Source organism: Excalfactoria chinensis, chromosome 11 (assembly GCF_039878825.1).
Source record: "Excalfactoria chinensis isolate bCotChi1 chromosome 11, bCotChi1.hap2, whole genome shotgun sequence".
Classification (NCBI taxonomy): Eukaryota; Metazoa; Chordata; class Aves; order Galliformes; family Phasianidae; genus Excalfactoria; species Excalfactoria chinensis.
This window is the reverse complement of record NC_092835.1, coordinates 17,010,541-17,025,198: the sequence shown is the minus strand read 5'-3', so window position 1 is coordinate 17,025,198 and position 14,658 is coordinate 17,010,541. Positions and strand designations below refer to the sequence as shown.

The window sequence follows — 14,658 nt, the reverse complement described above, 5'->3', positions numbered from 1 at the left end:
TGCTGGATCAGCGGGCTGAGGCCAACTGTATGAGCTCCAACCAGAGCAAGTGTGGGGTCCTGCACTTCTCTCACAGCACCCCCATGCATCACTATAGGGTTGGGGCAGAGCGGGGGGGGGTTCAGGCTCAGTCTCAGTTGGGACACGGCGGGGTGGGCTGGGGTTGGACTTGAGGATCTTTTCCACCCTTAATGATCCTATGATCCTATTCTATGAGGTGCCAGCAGGAGGGGCTGCGCACAAGGTCAGTGGCTAATCAACTAATTGCCATTCCTCATTTAATTATAGACAGCCCCCCCGCTGTGCTGCTTGACGAGAGATTGCCCTGCACACAGCCCTAGGTCAGCCTGGCTGCCTCTGTCTGGGCCGCTGACCTGGGATTATAATTAACACCCACCAGCCTAATTGCATGGGGTGGGTGAGCGCAGTGCTAGCAGGAGGTGTGGGCAGCCAGAATCAATGCGGCCCTGCAGGGCACAAGGGTGGGAGAAGAGAGGCTGTTTCCTTCCCTGCATGGGATGGAGGGGCCGGTTGGGGCACAGCCCTCAGCCCCGGCTCGGCCGGCAGGTGTCGCCCCGCACCGTGACCTCGCCCCGGGCTGCCGCCTCCAAGCGAGGCCGGGGATGCGGCCTGTCCGAAGCGGGGCGAGATGGCGGCTGGGCATCTAGCGATGGGGAGATGTATGGATATCTACATGTAGCCCCTGCGTGGGTTGGGAAATGGCGCCCCAGAGGCATTGCGGGCTCCCGTGTGGTTGCAGAAGGTATATGCAGGACAGCCATCCCTGTCAGCGCTGTGTGTGGGCTTGGTGCTTGCAATGCTCCTTGGACATGGCATGGAGGGGGTGTCTGGATAGGACAGTCAGGTGGAATATCAGCCTCACAGCCACCTGTAACTTGGCTTTCCTGGAGGCCCCCAGTATAATGTGATTGATCTCTGCTAAATCTGAGCCTCTGGTCCCTTCCCGTGCTGGCTGTACTCTGCTCCCAGCAGAGAACCATCACAGAACCCTTGGCATCAGAAGGGATCTTGCAGGGTCTGCTCGCCCTCCTGCACTGCGCAGGGACACCCACAGCTCCATCAGTGTTCACAGCCCCGCTCCCTGACCTTGGCTGTGTGCAGGGATGGGGCAGCAGCTGCTTTATACCCACTGCTAAGTTGTTTCAGCTTTAGCCCGGAGCCTTGTGAAGCTACTCAGTTGAGTCTGAGATGGAGGAACTAGATCTCGGACTTCAGTGCAAGCTGGTAAGGCTGGAGGATGGCAAAGCCCACAGCTGCACTGGGGAGGTCAGCTGTGGGCAGGCTGCTGTTTCCCTGCTAGGAGTACCAGCAGGATTAACAGTGCTGAAGGAAGCACCTGGAGGACCAGCAGTGGAACTGAGCAGGCGGTGCTCAGCCCAGCTGAACACAGGCAGAGTTAGAGCTGCTCTCAGGGAACGCCCATGCAGCTCCATAAAGCACCGATTACATGCCCACAGCTGGAGCTGCACCTTGAGGCGATTGCTTTGCCTCAGTGAGTGCAGATCTAACCCAGCTGCTTCTCCCTGTGCTCTAGAGGAGCAGGCTGCAGGGAGGTGAGAGCTTCCCTTCTCTCCAGAGAGGCTCTGCCATGGGAGAATGGTTTGCAGGATCTGCTGGGATCTGCTGGGTGCAGGCTGCTCTACAAGTGCTGGATGTAAGTGATGGCTTTGGGGGGTAGGGATGGGGATCTGTGGGGTCAGAGCTCCTGGAGCAGGTTGGTGGAAGTGTTGTTATCCTGTGCTCTTGGGGTGCTGGGTAGCCCCTGGTGCTGACCCTGAGCTGTGGTGGGCACACAACCAGTGGTTGTTGGTGGCTCCCTCTGGAGTAAGGTGTTACAGCTGGATCCCTTCCCTCCTAGCTGGATATAACTGCGTTTTGAAGCGCTGTTGGGATGCCTAGAAGTGTGTGTCTTGGTGCTCATCTGTTTCTCTTGTTGCTCAGCACCTACTGGGTGTCTTGGTGAGGGCTCTATCTGCTTCTTGTATTGAAGGTACCCATGTAAGCTGGGCACGGGGCAGTGACACAGGAGGGTTCAGACATGGGGTGGAGGGCATCCATCCTTCCAGCCGGTGCTCTGTCACACAAACCTGGAATGAGGAGCAGGCCCTGGCAGCCATGACCAAGGACCCTGTTTGAAGGAGCTGAGAGCTCTGTGCCTGGGGGAGTCCTGCCAGGCTGAAGGGTGGAGGTGCCCATGGGCACGTCTAGCTTTGAGCAGTCTGAGAGTACAGTAAACATGCACTGCTGGGATTGAATATCACACAGCAGGGCTGGTTAGCATGGGTAGGTAAATAGATGACTGTTCCATGCTGCTAAGCTTGTGAGATCTGGAGAGAGATGGGTCGCTTTCAGGTTGCTCTTCAGATAAAGCCAGCCTGCCTTTATCTAACCAGAGATGGCGGTGGGCTCTGAAGCAGCCAAGAAACATAAATCACCTGCTGTAAGGCCTGCACACCAGGTTTGTGTGTGGCACTGAATGGCTTCTTGAAGTGTAAACTGGAGACCTGCTAACTGAGTGGCTCTTGTGTCTTGAGATTGGGAGTGTGACCAGCTGTTGTTGTGTTGTCTCTTATCCGGTCCTTCTGGGAAATCACACCGTGATTATATTTCGGGCTTAAGACATTTTTTTCCCTGATCAGGCTGGGCCTCACAAAGAGGTTGTTGCCACTTAGAGGTAATTACTTGCTTTCAAGGCTGAATGTCTCTCGAGGATTCCAAATAGAGGATTATCAAATTAATTAGTTAAACCAAGAGGTGCTCTTGTGAAGCCAAGGCCCGCTTTGCTTGTGATCTGAAATAAAGGCTTAAATATTATTAAGCCACGTTCTGCTCTCTCTTATGTTCCTAATGGGGAGCGGGCTAGCTCGGTCCTGCAGTGTTGTTGGTGCTGAGGGCTGCCTGCAGCACTTGTTTCATTTGACTAAACCCATTGCAAGTAAACATCCATCACTGCTCTTAAGGCACCTGCTTGTGCGAAGCAGGATCTGATGCTGCTTCTTGGTGGCTTCCCATGTCCCTACATGCTGATGGGGTTCACAGTGGGTGGCTTGCTGGGATCATAACATGATGAAGCTGTACTTGGAGAGCACAGCTTAATCCACGGGACATCTGCACAGCCATGTGTGTGGATGTGGGAGGTGGCGGAGAGCCCTGGTGCAGCAGATGCATGGAGGTGGATTCGGAGTCATCTGGTCTGCCACCACCTGCTCCTGGGCTCTCCTTGCCCCTGGAGGTGCCTGTAGACATGGGAAACTCCCTGTGCTGAGTATGATACTGCTGTTCGTGCTGGGTTAACATGGAGCCTATGAGGTGTTTTGCTACAAGCTGCTGGCTGCTGTAGGGAGACTGTCTAGCTTTCATTGCACAACTTCCCCTAGGTCAGAAGATGTCCTTATCTGGCATCCAAAACATTTGTGTCTCCTCCAGAACAGCTGAGTCCTGTTGGGAACAGTACTGAGCTCTCCCTGCTTTGCACAGCTGAGAAGTAGATCTCTAATAGCAGGGGCTCAGAGTGCCTGCCTGTGCTCTCTTCCTGTCTGCCTGGGGCCTCAGCAGGCACTTTGATAGCACTGCAGGTCCAGAAAGGGGGAAGTATCAAGCAGAACCCACCACCACCGGGTGCTGCAGTGGTTCCCCCAGTGTAAAACTGCCTGTGGGTCTGTGCAAAGGACCTGGATCTGTGCGGTTGGCCCAGCCGATGCTTTGGGCAGGCTGCTTGGTGCCAGGGGCTCCTGGCCGCTTCCTCGCTCCTTCCTGGCTAACAGCAGACTGCTGCACTGGCATCAGCAATTAATATTCAACCCGAGGAAACCACAGGGCTCGTGTAAGAGTGAGGAGCTGCTCTGCGAGGAGACAGAACGAGCCTGTGTTGGGGAACAAGCGCGGCATTGTTGTGCACCACGTTTGAGGGGCTGTTCAGCACCCACTGGAGTGCTGGCTGCAGCTGGCTGCCATGTGCTGGTGGAAGAAACAGATCTCCAATGCAGCAGACGAGGGAGAGGCTGCTTTGCAGTTAAATGATCTATATTAGGATCCAGCCAAGAGTAAACAGGGCCGTGATGTTCCCTGCAGCACTGTGGCACAGGAAATCACATCACTGCCGTCGGCCGCGATGGGCGAGCAGAGCCTGGGATGGGGGGAGATGCTGAGCTGCTCTCCTGTTAGAAAGCCTGTCTGCTTCTGCATTGAGTTTAATGTGGTGTTGGTGGATTTGAGGTGTGTGTGTGTGCACTTTGCCCTCTGTGCTGCTTATGGGATGCTGCAGACTCCTACACAGCTCCCAGAGTTACCCCTCTTCTCTGCCCAACTCTCAAGGAGATGCAGTTAGGTGGATTGATAATGCCTTCACCCTGCTGCTGGCTGGGGCTGCAGGAGAAGCCAACTTTGAGCTCCCAGGGGTGAGAAGAGCTGATAGCTGCTCTACTGGAGCTGTTAGTAGAACAGCTCAGCATCTCTGCTAGCACTTGTCACAGCCAGCTGGATGCCACGTGTTCTGCACAGACATCGCTTTCTGCTGCCCTTCTCAGCATGGGGACAGCCCATGGGGATGCTTCCAGCACCTGCTGGAGCTGTGGTCATGGGAGGTGTTCTTTGGGGAATAAATGAAGGGCAAAGCTGCTTAGCCTTGTGCAGGCACTGAAGTCTGCACTCAGAGGTTCTACTAGGGAAGGTTCCTCATCCTTCTGCTGTGAATTTGACAAGGAAGGAAAGGCTCTCTGTGCATAGAGGGAGGATTACAGCTTCCTTTTTGGATGCTGGGGTTGGTGACAACTGGGTGGTTGTGATCCCCTCTGCATCTCAGGGATGCTGTCCTTCGCTCAGCCTGACCTCACCTGCTGTGGGCAGGAGGTCTATGGGGAACCTGCAGTGGGGAACTGCTGTAAGGTGGAGGCAAGTAGCTGTCTATGGCTGTGGGAAAGGCTCTGCCAGCAAGGACTTCAGTGATGCAGCTGCTCTGCCCTGCTGTTACATCCCATCTAGGAGGGTCTCTCTTTCTGCTTAAGGAAAGCAAGCTGAGCTCCTGCAGGGACAGTCATCCACCCTTGCTGCTCTTGGCTGCAGCAGCGGAGGGCTTTGGCAGCATTTCCCCTGCAGGGAACCTGGTCCCTCTTGCTGTAGGTCTCCTAGTCCCCCTTCCCCTCGGCATGCACTGCTTCATGTCACTGTCACCAGCAGCAGGGTGCCAGCACCCCGGCCTCCAGACTTAAGGTCCAATCCCTTGCAAGGCTCACATCACCCCAAATCCCACAGCCCGGCCCCACGCCCCATCCCCAGAGCTTCTCCTCCCTGTGTGCCAGCAGTCCTGGGGTGCCGGCACCTGCCTCCCCCTCCCCGCCTCGCTGGCTCTGCCCTTTCCCGTTGTTGCTTCTGGAGGCTGTTGCCTGCCTGCTCGGTGACCTTCCCCGCTCTCAGGGGCAGTATTTTGGCCCCAGGCCATCTTAAACAATTAATGGAGGGGTGGAGAAACTTGCCATGTTAAATTACTTCCTCCTTTGGGAGGGGGCGAGGTCTCTGCTTCTCTCCTGATCCCAATGCAGTTTGTTGCCGCTGCCTGAAGCGGTCACTGCCTCTCTCGTTTCCCTTCCAGAAGTTAGAAAAACAGCTTTTTTTTTTCCCCCTTAGTGCTCTTTGCTTATTTCTCGGTGTTTCTGCCCAACCTTCAGCGTTTCCCTCGGCATCTTGCAGTGCAGAGAATCCTCCTTGAACTCAGGGCGAAGCAAAGCCAAGAGGTGTGTGTGTGTTGGGGGGGGAGAGAAACTTCTGCTGGGAAGCTGCCTGAGAAGCTGGACACCCCCGTGGGATGCGGTTGGACTTTGCTTTCCTCCAGCAGCTCTTCGGATCTTCCCAGGCGATAGCAGCTCTGTGACACGGAGCATCCCTGCTGAGCAGGCAAAGGGCGAGCGGGGAGCAGCGATGCCGTAAGGATTGGCCGGCGAGGTCTCTGGGGGTGGGGGAGGCAGCAACCCCACGCCATGTCCGTCCACCGCCGAGCACCGGGGTTGGCTGTCAGAGAAACCTTGGAGGTCCCCTGCTCCGTAGTGTCATGAGTTAGATTAGTTGGAGCTGTGCTGGGGGCGGCGAGGGCTTGGATTACAGTCCGGGACTCAAAGTGCTTCAGTGGTTCACGTCGGAGGGAAAAGGAGACGCCCCGTCGTACACATGGAGGAAAAGGAGAAAAAAAGCCACTTTTGGAAGTGAAGGGGGGAAAAAAAAAGGAGGCCGGGAACATGGTAAGGAAATCACTACGGGGCTGTGCGGGACGGGGCTGTGATGGGGAGATGCCGGAGGTGGGAAGCGGTGCTCCGGTGCTTCCCGTTACTGCTGTAATTTGGGTGCCAGCCCCGGGGTGGCTGCGGGGACACGGGGCTCTTGCTGGCACCAATCCCCCGTGGGGTGCTGCTGCTCGAGGCCCTGCAGCAACGGGCTGGGATGGAGCAGAGCAGGCACACCACTTGGATGTGAGATGGAGTTGGTGCCCTGCTATGGGCACTGCCCCTTTGCTGAGCCTGGGGAAGGGCAGAGCTCCTTTTTCCCTGCCCAAAGCTGGCACTGGGCACTTAGAGAAAGTGCTGAGAAACAAGCCAGGCAGCTGAGCACCCCATCTCCCTGGGAGTGCCTATGGGGCAGCCCTGTGCCTGGCCATGCCATGTCCCCAAAGGGGTCGGGGATCACGGACCAGACCGCCTCCTGGTGCTTTGTTTGCTTGAGTTGCTGCTTGGCCACTTCACTCCAGCTTCTGGGCTTGAAGTAGGTCAGTTTTCATCAAAAGATGAGTTGCCCAACTCCTGGTTTCTGCAGCCAGCTAAGCTGACAGGCCTGCATCTCTTCCCTTGGCCTGCATCTTTGCTTCCCGCATCTCCTCTGCCAAGGGCCCCATGGCTCTCCTGTCCTCTCCTGCAGCCACAAGCTGTTCCATTGGACTTGAGCTTCTGGTGTCCTGGTGAACCAACCAAACCCTGTAGGCAGAAGATTTGGATTTCAGAGGACGTGGGTTGGCCTGTGGGACTCTTGGAGGCTCGGCTCCTGCTGGGGGCTGCTCTGCTGTGTGAGGCTTCTTTGCTATCAGTGTGAAGGATGCTCCACTCTCAATGCATGGTATGTAGTGTTGCTGCAGCTGATGGGTGCCTGAAGCACCAAATGGGCATGATACCTTAGGACAGAGGTGCCTGCTTCCCCCCAGAACTGGCCTTTACAACTGTGAAAGCTCATCACATCATGGCTCTTGCAGCTGGGGATCTGCTTGCACTCCCTAGTAATGCTCACACTTCCATGGGACAGGGACTGGACTTTACCCTGCCCACCGGCTGGGGCACAGGAGGTGATCAGGGCTTGTAGCTGGGCCACAGCGCCCCAGCTTTGCTTCTCCTGAGGAACAGTTGCCACCCAAGCAAGTGCAAAGCTGCACTCCTGAGGAGGTGGGCTAAAGGCAAAGTGAGCAGTCACCATGGTGGGCCAGCCCTGCTCTCCAGGCTGAGGGACAGCTTCAGCCCTGGGAAGCTGCTCAGTCTGACTAATGAGGCTGTGCTTTTACCCCTGATAGGATGATTGCTGCTTTCCAGTGGTTGCTGGGTATATCCCAACTTATGCAACTATTGGTGTCTTCCTGCAGATGGGTTCAGGTAGCACCTCTGTGCTGACAGGAGAGAGGGATTTCAGCAGGAAAGATGGTCTTTGTGTCATCCTCCCCTGATGTCTTCTAGGGTGGGAAGGAACCGAGTCTGGGAACTGCAGACAGAGAACTTTGTTTGGGATTTCTTTGCTTTCTTTCTGTGCCAAAGCAATGAGCAAGATTTCTTGGAACACAGACGGGGCCCAGAGGCGTAGTGCTGAGCACATGGAAGTGGTCTGAAGGCTGTGCTCTCTGGGTGGCTGTCTGTGCTGGGAAGGTGACTGTGCTGTCCCTTGCAGCAATGAGAATAACGAGTCTGCAGGTGCCAGACCAGCTGCACCCGCACATCTCAGCCCAGCAATCACATCACCTGCTCTGCTAACAGGTGAGGGATGCAAGGCATTAAGTGTTCCTGGTGAGATGCTGTAGGTTTACATAGAGGAATGTACCCTGAGCATCAGCACCCGAGAATTGGCATCCTGCAGTTGATGGCTTCTGTGGCCACAGCTCTGCTGGGGACAGGCTCCAGCTGCAGGGAGGAGGTTGGTCTGGCTCCATGTGGGCAATGAGGTGGGAAAGCTCTCCTGGCTGCTCCCTGAGCTGTCCCTGACAGTCTGTAAGCTGTCAGGAGGACAGGGCTGCCTTGTGGTCACAGGCTCTGCTTGCTGGAGGTGCTGGCTTTTCAGATAAGCTGTGGGAGAGGCACATTCAGAGCCACGTGCAAGTGAATAGCGCAGCCTTTGTGGCTGCTGCTGCGTACTGTGCACCGGTTGGGGCTGTGTGTCGGCTCCACCTTGCAGCTCAGGGTCACAAATGAATGTGCCCATATCCATGTGCCCCATTCCTGTTGGCTGCTTTGGTCTTTCATTAAGACACAAAAAGAACAAACGATTGGGCATTTCCCGGGCTAAGTGCTCCTGCTGAGTTTCACGCACATCCCATTCTCTTGCATTACTGGATGCCAAGCTGAAATATCAAGATCAGAGCAGCACGGAGTGAATCTGAGAATCTTCCTGTCTGCTCAGATTGAACATCTCGCTGTCGGTCTGGGATGCCCAGGGTGAAGCTCTGGTTCAGGCCACAGCCATTGGCTGGGGTGGAACTAAAGGGCTCAGGTGGAGAGGAATGGGACCAGCCAGGAGAGACACGTGTGCTCCTTGTGGACGTGGGGAGGTGTGATGGGAAGGGACCTCCATGGGTCCTTGTGGTCACCCCCAGTAGGATGAGATGCTGTGGCCAGGCATGGCTTGCCTGGCATGGGGAGGAGAAGCTGGAGGAGTTCTGAGTCCAGCTTTGAGCCTCAGACGCAGCAAAAGGATGTGGGTTATTTGCTGCCCGTTGTCATCTTTCAGAATACATTTACCTTTTGAACAAGGTCCTTCTCATCCACTCGGCAGGCTGGTATGCAGACCCGTTAATGGATCAAGGGGAAAAATGCCTGTGGATGTATTCCCCTTTGTGTTTGGGCTTATAACCACCCACGTTTTGGCATACATCCCTTCTGTGCACAAAGATGTCTTTTAGAAATCGCTAGTTAAATCTCCACCCTTCTTTGATATGTATGGAAATAATGGGACACGTGAGACTTTCCTATTGAAAAAAAGAGAGAGCCATAAAGGGAGTCGTTTTAAAAGTGCTGTGTTTACCCCTGTCTGACTCGGGCCTTTAGGAAAAGCAATGCACTGCACTGATGACGGATGTACTGAACTCTCCACCAGGCACTTGTTTAGGGCTTGATCTGAACGTAGGGGAAATGTTTCCGTCCGGCTCTAAGCCCCAGGCTTGGCTGCTCAGGGGTGGGAGAGCTTCAATGTACGATGCATCGCCTCCATTTCCCTGCCGGCTCTGAGAGCCTTGGAGCAAATGCAGCTCGCTGGAGCAGGTACATTTATCCAGGTGGGGCTTGTGGTGTCCCTGGGCTGCCTGCCCTGGCCTTCTGTCCCTCCTTGCATGCTGGCACCTGATCTGCTGCTGCTTCTCACATCAAGGCCGTGCAGGGATTTGCTCCTCCAAAGAAGAGCCCCCGCACACTTGGTTTTCTCCTATGAACAGCCAGCCCTGCTGGAATTGCTGCTCTGGCTTCAGAATGCTTCCCCCCCCCCCCCCCTGCCCCCCCATGATGTATCAGGACTTGTATTTCACAGGACTGGGGTGTTTGAGGCCAAAAGGAGCTGTGGCTCATCTGTTCCGGGATGCTGAGACCACAGAGTGTTATCTGGCTCCTACATTAGGTCTGGGAGCTCATTTAACTAATAGATGTTCTTTTCTTAGAGGCATCCACCCTCACTTACGGAGGCTGGAAAATCTGCCCTTAGGAGGCTGTCCCAGCAGCTCGTGCACCTTGCAGGGGAAGGGTGGGAGCTGGATAACGGGATCTGGCTGCAGCTTCACACCCGGTGCTGAAGCAATAAACCTAAATGTGACCCTGTGAAGATCGTTCCTGGCACTTATCAGCTGTGCTCCTGAAGGATTATCATTTTCTCTTGGAGCGCAGGAGGCTGCCCATCTGCTGGGAGGTGCTCACAGATGGGTGTCTGAGCATGATATGTGGGTTAGGGTCTGATGCCCCTGGCTGAAGGATGGCTGAAGGCAGCTGACGTGTTTAGCTGAGAACTTCCTCGGTGTGCTTTGCAGCTGGCAGGTGTAGACTTTGCTTCAGGTTGGGTGTTAGGAACCATTTCATGTGGGAGTCACCATCCCTGGAAGTGTCCCAGAGCTGTGGGGATGTGGGCACGATAGGGGTGAGTTGGGTTTGGGGGTCTGAGAGCTCTTTCCCAACCTTACTGGTTCTGTTGAGAGCACTGCAGTGTGTAGCAGGGGTAAGGAAGACAAGGGGATTTTTTTCTTTAGGTCATTTGCTGCAAGAGGCTGGTAAAAAGGGCACTTTCTTACAGTGTAACGTGCTGGTGTTTGGCCTGTGTAGAAGTGGAAGTTCCTTGTTTGGGTGGCACTTTGAATGCTGTGAGCCCTGGCATGCAGTGCTGGCTGCTCAACAAGCCTGGGGAGCTTGTGCAGCTCTGTCCTGGGGCCTCAGGGAGGTGACAGACAAATGCAGGCTCAGCCAACACCAGTCCATTGCTGAGAAGCGTGTTACCAAAGTGCCCAGGGCTTTGTATCACGCTGATTACAGCTCTGGTAATTAATTGCATGGTTAGAGCTATGCCAATGATATTAAAAAAAATAAATAAATAATCGGCGCTTAGACAGTTATTTCAGATTAAGGACCTGATCCCTTGATTAAACTAACCCAAGGTAAGCTGGTTCCCAGCTGTACGGTGGTGGTGCACAGCTCTTCTCACCCGCGTGCAGGCCCCTGTGTCAGCTGGAGCACGGCTCTGCTTTCTCAGATGCTCTTCTAACACCTGTCTGACCCCCGGAGCCGTAGCTAATAGAGGGCAGGCTGTGAGGAGAAGCTCATCTCCTTTTGGCTATGAGAGGTCTCGCTTGGGCTGTGGGTCTGTCTGTGTTCCGTCCCCAGTTTGGTCGCCCTCATCTGTTGCGCAGTTGTCAGCAGCTCTTCTGATGCGCTGGGCTTTGCACGGGCAGATGGAGCTGTGGGCTGTTGTTGTGTAGTGCTGGGAAAACCTAAAGGGGAGGATAGAGAAGAGGGAATGCAGGGCTTCGAGGAAGAGGTGCTGAGTGTCTGAGAGGCTCGCACTGCTCCCAGAGCTGCCCGGGATGGCCCCATTGAGTGCAAACCAACACAGGCTGTGGGGCTGCCCTGCCATTCACGCCCAGCCCTCCCGCATGCGCAGGAGCGGAACCTCAGAGCTGAAAAGCAAATACATCATTTTTTCCCCTTTGTTTAATTAAACAAGAGATCATGAGTTAATCGCTTCCAAGCGCTTGTTTTCCTGCAGCGCCTGGAATGCTAATCCTGCGTGGCTGCCCAGTAGGAGCTGCTTTGGCGGCCGCGTCGGCCCAGGGAAGGGCTGGGGAGCAGGGAGGCATCTGGAAATGATTCCCAGAGCACCACTCCCTGCGAGGCCGGAGGGGCCGGTGGAGGCACCGCCTGTGCACGAAGCCGGCTTGTGAGAGCCTTCTGCTGGAGCGCTCCCTGCAAAGCCCTCAGTCCATAACCCACGGAGCAGGTAGAGCCATCCGAAGGTATCCCGCAGGACAGCGCTGTTAGTGCCAGCCTCGTAGCTGCAGTGCTCAGCACAGGGAGCTCTTCAGGCCCAACCACCCGCAGCAGGCGGGGTGCTGCAGCCACTGCTCTGCTCCTGGCCTCCCCCCGAGCCTCGCAGCCGGGGGAGCTGGCACTTGTGATGGGAAGATTTTCCTCTCTTGAACTCATGGCTGCTGCTGCGATTAGAGCGGCTCAGGAAGCGGGGATGGGAGGGTTCTCCTCCCTGCAGAAAAGGAGTGGGAAATCTCAGATTTAGTCTGAAAAACAAGCCTTGTTTTTTAGCTGGAGACCGTTTTGAACACAGAAATATCTTTCTTTCCACCCCCCCTAAGGAAAAGCAGCCTGGCTTTAAGCTTGCTGTCAAGAAGTGGAAAGGGTTCGTGGAAAGCCCAGAGGTCTGTTTTTACTGGAAATGAGGTTTTTCACGTCAAACTGAGAGCCCAGCAGCCCCAGCCAAGCGGCGCAGCACGGCACAGCCTGTATTGGCAGAGCGACCCGGCCCAGCTGAGCCCGCCTGGGGCTCCCTTCCCCCAGTCCCCAGAGCTGGCTGGGGGCCACACGCAGGCGACGTTTGGAGGCTGGGTGCTCACCCTGCTGCCAGATGTATGCCTCGGCATGTGGCATGGGCCGGTCCAGCCTGCCAGAAAGGAGTGTTGTCTGCCATAAGTCCTGGGCTTGCAGGACTTGCTGTGAGCTTTTAGGAGCCTTCATCTGGGCTGTCAGCAGGGAAGATCTGTGCTGCTTCTCTGTCTTGTCCCTGTTCAGGGCTTGTTCTAGATGAGCACGATGCTGGCTTCCATCCAAGGTGGTACAGTGGGAACAGTGGGTCTGGGTGGCTCCAGCAGTGCAGGTAGGTGCAGGGAAGGATGCAGCGCTGTCCTGTGTCACCCGAGCTGCTGTCCCAGGCACTTTCCTAGTGGGTACCCTTGGGATTCACCTCTCTTCTCCCTGGCAGGCTGACTTCCTTTCCAAGCCTGCAGGAGGTCTGCCATATTCAGCTCTAAATGGTGAGCAGCAGGTCCCAGAGAGGAAGAACTTGAGTCAGAAGGAAATCGGAGTCATTATGGATGACAAAGACCTCTCAGATCCCCAAGCTCAACCCCACCCAACCGTGCCCACTGCCCACATCCCTCAGTGCTACATCCCCATGGCTCTGGGTCACCTCCAGGGACAGTGACCTCCCCACCTCCCTGGGCAGCTGTGCCACTGCATCACCGCTCTTCCAGAGATCTTTCCTGATGCCCAACTTGAATTGCAGCACGGCAGGAGCTCCCAGCAGTTGGAGCTCTCTTCCTGACCACAAAGGCATCCAGAAAGGGCTGAGAAGCTCCTGCTTGCTCCAGAAGCCTCCTGGCAGGCTCCTCACATGCTGTAGCAGCTGCTTGTATGAGGAGAGGTGGATGGGTCCCTGGAGCAGGGCTGTAACATCAACCAGCTCCCAGCTGCGGTGTGGTGAAAGCAGCCATGGCCGGACGTGACCTTAACCTGGGCTTTATTTAGAGCCTTGATTTATGGAGCAGTTATTTTTAAAGCCCGGTTCTCTTTTGGGAGGTGTGGCGGCAGCGTGCAGGACTTCATGGGCCTCCTGTGCTATTTACAAAGAAACATTTGAGTCCCAAGACTCGTGTTTTTTTTCTTTGCTCATGGAGATGCTCTCTGGCTTGGTTGGAAAGCAATCCTATTTGCATTGGTGCCGAGCGGCTGGAAAGAAGCATGTGTTCAGGCCTTTCCCATTAGCAGGATGTGGCAATGCTGCTGGAGACCGGCCGGCCTGACATCTGCAGTGTGCAGAGGGGGCTGCTTTCTCCAGGAGGGCCCTTTGTGGGGATTTGCCAGCTCTCGGGCTGCTGTGCAAGCAGGTGTGGGCAGGAACGCATCCTTTCCTCGGATCCTTGCTGGGTTTGGCTTGCTCTCCTTCTCTCGGGACAACAATCCCTTATCCTGGCTGCAAAAAGTTTTTCCTTGTGCCTCCTGGAGAGGGTTGCATACCCTGCGTGTTGTAGGGGACGTGGCTTGTGCATAGGATAGGCTCTGATTGGCATCTGAAGTGCAGGACGCCGTCCCCTTCTCTTGGCGTTCTGTTTGAGTTCCCTGTGCCTCCAAACCATTGCTCCTTCAGGACCACTGCCCTTGCCAAGGCAGTCCCTTCTCTTCCCTGAGAAGTGAACAGGACCAATAAGCAGCTCCATCCCATCTCCAGGACTGTGAATTGATTTCCTAAGCCTATGCTCAGAGTCCAGCCTGCTCCAAGCTCTGCCACGTTGCGCACTCTGTGCTCCGAGGAGGCTCTGCTGTCAGGTGGATCCCAATGGGATGCGTGTGTTTGCAGCCACGTTTGGGGCTTTTCAAGTGGAATTAGCAGAGAACCTGGTGAAATGATCCAAAGGTGGGGCCTGAAAGCAGCTCTCAGTCCTTCAAGCCTCAACAGGTATCGTGGCTTTATGGTACAGTGAACCAGAGAGAGGGGAAGCGTCTGTTAGCACTGAACTTTACAATGACTACAGGCTATGGTTATCCTGTGTTTTACTGAAGAATAATATAAGGCTTGGTTTATTTTAACCATATAAAGGCTTTTGGATCCGGTGCCAACGTTAATAATTATCTTGCAAAGGCTTTGCTCAGGCAGCAGGAATGGTGTGAGAACCTGAGAGCAACACACCGGCTCATGTGCAAATATTTTTACTCCTTTGTTTTATTTGCAACAGTAAACCAAATTCACTGGGGAGGGAGGGATTGATATCTGCAAGAGGAGCGGGGGCAGAGGGCAGGACAGAACCCCACAGCTGCCATGGGCTGAGGTTTTGAATCTGGGGGCTGTAGAGGATCAGGTGGAAATCGTTTCCAGATGCTGCCAGCTGTAATTCCAGTGGGAGGCCACGGCTGGGCTCGCTGGTGTTAG

The 14,658-nt window shown here is 55.2% G+C and overlaps 1 protein-coding gene across 9 annotated transcripts in view; it reads left to right on the top strand.

The window, feature by feature from the left end:
• Positions 1 to 1,537: 1,537 nt before the first annotated feature.
• The window catches only part of PLEKHG4 (pleckstrin homology and RhoGEF domain containing G4), a 77,025-nt gene continuing 63,904 nt past the window's right edge, over positions 1,538 to 14,658 (top strand). For 7 of the 9 annotated variants that reach the window (XM_072346431.1, XM_072346429.1, XM_072346430.1 and 4 more), the window contains exon 1: positions 1,538 to 1,675. In XM_072346431.1, coding sequence (XP_072202532.1) covers positions 1,610 to 1,675 — 66 coding nt within the window. In that variant the 5' untranslated portion in view covers positions 1,538 to 1,609. Of the gene's footprint in view, positions 1,676 to 5,578; positions 6,252 to 14,658 lie in introns of those variants that run through there. The other 2 variants (XM_072346433.1, XM_072346426.1) reach the window with 1 other exon arrangement.